This window comes from Acanthisitta chloris, unplaced genomic scaffold (genome assembly GCF_000695815.1).
Source record: "Acanthisitta chloris isolate BGI_N310 unplaced genomic scaffold, ASM69581v1 scaffold41462, whole genome shotgun sequence".
NCBI classification, from domain to species: Eukaryota; Metazoa; Chordata; class Aves; order Passeriformes; family Acanthisittidae; genus Acanthisitta; species Acanthisitta chloris.
The window spans coordinates 1,093-3,683 of record NW_008661802.1 but is presented as its reverse complement, the minus strand read 5'-3'; the positions used below and the strand labels follow the sequence as shown (position 1 = coordinate 3,683).

Below are 2,591 nucleotides of genomic sequence, written 5' to 3'. Positions count from 1 at the left end.
TGTTTTCACAGGGATTTCTGCCGCAGGAGCCAAACAAACCGAGGAGGGATTAGAGCAGCACAGGCAGATTCCTGGAACTCAGAGGGTTCGCTGAGTATTCCCAGAGGAATCAGCAGCTCCTGAGGGTTTTCAGGGAGCTCAGAGGTGACACAGGGAGAGGAGAGAAAGGAGAGGTCTGGAAACATGCAATATTTTGGGAGGGAGATTAAAGCTCATCCCACCCCATCCCTGCCCTGGGCAGGGACACCTCCAGGCTGCTCCAGACCCTGTCCAACCTGGTCTGGAATAGAATCCCATCCAGGGATGGGGAATCCACAACCAATCCACAAAATCCAAGGCAGGTTTCCCCTGCAGACACTGCTCCTGCCTCAGGAGGGGTGGGAAGAGCAGCAGGAGGAGCCTTACCTCCATCTGGGATATCTCTGAGGTTATCTTCACCACCTTCTTCTCCGTGATCCTGGAGGTGTTGGGAAAGAGGGAAACCAATGAGAAGAGCTCCCACTAGCTCCAGAGGTTTGTCCTGCTGGGAAAAGGCCTGGGGCTCTCCTTCCTGCCACCCACTCCCAACACAGCTCAGGGTCTCCATGGGAAATGGGAACAGCCACGAGCCAGGACCCACACTGAAGGCCTGGCATCGATTCCCAAGGGAAGAATGAGGCCTGAGAAGCTTCCAGCCAAAATTTAGGGAATACGTGGGGCAGGAAACAACACCCAGTGGAAGCACAGCCCTTGGAACACCCCAGGATTCCCGTGGGAAGAGAGCTGGATCTACTGAGGCCCAGCCACGCTTGGAAGGATCATGTGTAATGCAGGAGAGAAAGGATTCAGTGGGATTCTGGGATCCACCTCAGTACCAGGTGGACTGGGAATGGATTTCCATGCCCAGGAACAATCCCTGCCCTACTCAAAGCTCCTGGGAGCAACATCCAACTCTTCCAGAGCAAATCCCTGTGGAGTTTCGTTCCTTAGGGCCCTGGCACACAAAGGGTCGCTGTGTTCTAGTTCATGGCACAGCCAGAGGCAACATTCCCAAGCTCCACTTCCCCTTCTGATCCCAGCTCAGGCTCCAGGGGGAAACAAAGGAGGAAGAGCCAAAGTTGGGAAGTTCCCAGGAGGAATGAGCAGCTCCTCCTCCTCCCCCAACAGCTCCCATAAAACAGTGGGAACAGCCAAGCTCATTAAGGGAAAATGGGAAGCTTTTGTTCCCCATTCCCCAACAGCTTTCCCAGGTTATGCCCTGAAAGGTAGTAATGGTTTAATGGCACTTCCACAGGAAGCAATTCTGCCTGGAGCTGGGAGCAGAGCTGGGATCAGAGCTGGGAGCAGAGCTGGGATCGGAGCTGGGAGCCGAGCTGGGAGCAGAGCTGGGAGCAGGACGCCCCCTCCTGCCCACGAGCTTCCAGCTCTGGAGCATCCTCCAAGGAATTCTGGCTTGGAAAAGATCTTCAAGCTCCTCTTGCTCCACGGGCAGGGACACCTCCCACTTCCAGGGTGCTCCAAGCCCTATCCAGCCAGGCCAGGAACACTCCTAGGGATGGAGCATCCTCTGGGAAACCCATCCCAGTGCTTCACCACCCTCACAGGGAAGAATTTCTTCCCAATATCCCATCTGAAACTCCTCTTTTCCAGTGGGAAACCATTCCCCATCTCAAACCCCTGGAATCTCAGCCCCAAGGGATCTCACACCGAAGGAATCTTAACCCCAAAGGATTGAAACCCAAGGGATCTAACATCCAAAGGACCTGGAAGCCCAAGGAATCTCACACCTAAGGACTTTCCACCCATGAAATCTTATACCCATGGAATCTCATACCCAAGGGTTCTCTACCCATGGAATCTTATACCCATGGAATCTCACACCCAAGGATTCTCTACCCATGGAATCTTACATCCAAAGATTCTCTACCCATGGAATCTTATACCCATGGAATCTCACACCCAATGAGTCTGCATCCATGGAATCTTCACCCATGGAATCTCATACCCATGGAATCTCACACGCAAGGATTCTCCACCCAAGGAATCCAACTCCAACCTCCAGCCCATTTTCCAGCCATTCCAAGCCCTGGGAGACCACTCCAGGGCCCCAGTCCTGCTCCCTTCCTCCAGCCCCTTGCACCCAGGGGTTCTCCAGGCAAATCCAAACCAGGATAATTACACATCAGGCGACTTCACTGGAGGCTCTTCCACCTTGACTGGAGGCTCTGGAGGCTTTGGCTCTTCCTCCTGGGAGTCAGGAGCAGAGAAGTGGATGATGAGGGGAAAACCACAGACAAAGTCACAGGTTCTGGGTGGTTTACACAGCACAAATCCCTGATCCAGTCCAAACATTCCCCCAAATCCCTGTGTTCTGTGTTTATGTGGCAGCAGAATGTGCCCTCACTTGGCTTTTCCCAAGTCCAACAATCCCTTCCCAGAAGGTTTGGGCTGCTCAAGATGTTGGGAATAACCTGAGCATGACATTCCCAGGCCAGCAATGCCCATCCTGCTTCCCACTAAGTATTCCATGTGCAAACAAGGAGGATATTCCATATCCTCTACCTGCTCAGTGGGAACAATCAGCTCCTGAGGGTGTTGGAATACAAAGCTTT

At 53.3% G+C, this 2,591-nt stretch overlaps 1 protein-coding gene across 1 annotated transcript in view; it reads right to left on the bottom strand.

Annotated features, from left to right (window-relative positions):
• Positions 1–2,591, bottom strand: part of SARNP (SAP domain containing ribonucleoprotein) — a gene marked incomplete at both ends in the record, with an annotated part of 6,385 nt that overhangs the window by 3,170 nt on the left and 624 nt on the right. Inside the window, 2 exons of the mRNA XM_009070337.1 lie at positions 406–457; positions 2,159–2,226. Of these exons, the coding sequence (XP_009068585.1) occupies positions 406–457; positions 2,159–2,226 (120 nt within the window). The remainder of the gene's footprint in view (positions 1–405; positions 458–2,158; positions 2,227–2,591) is intronic.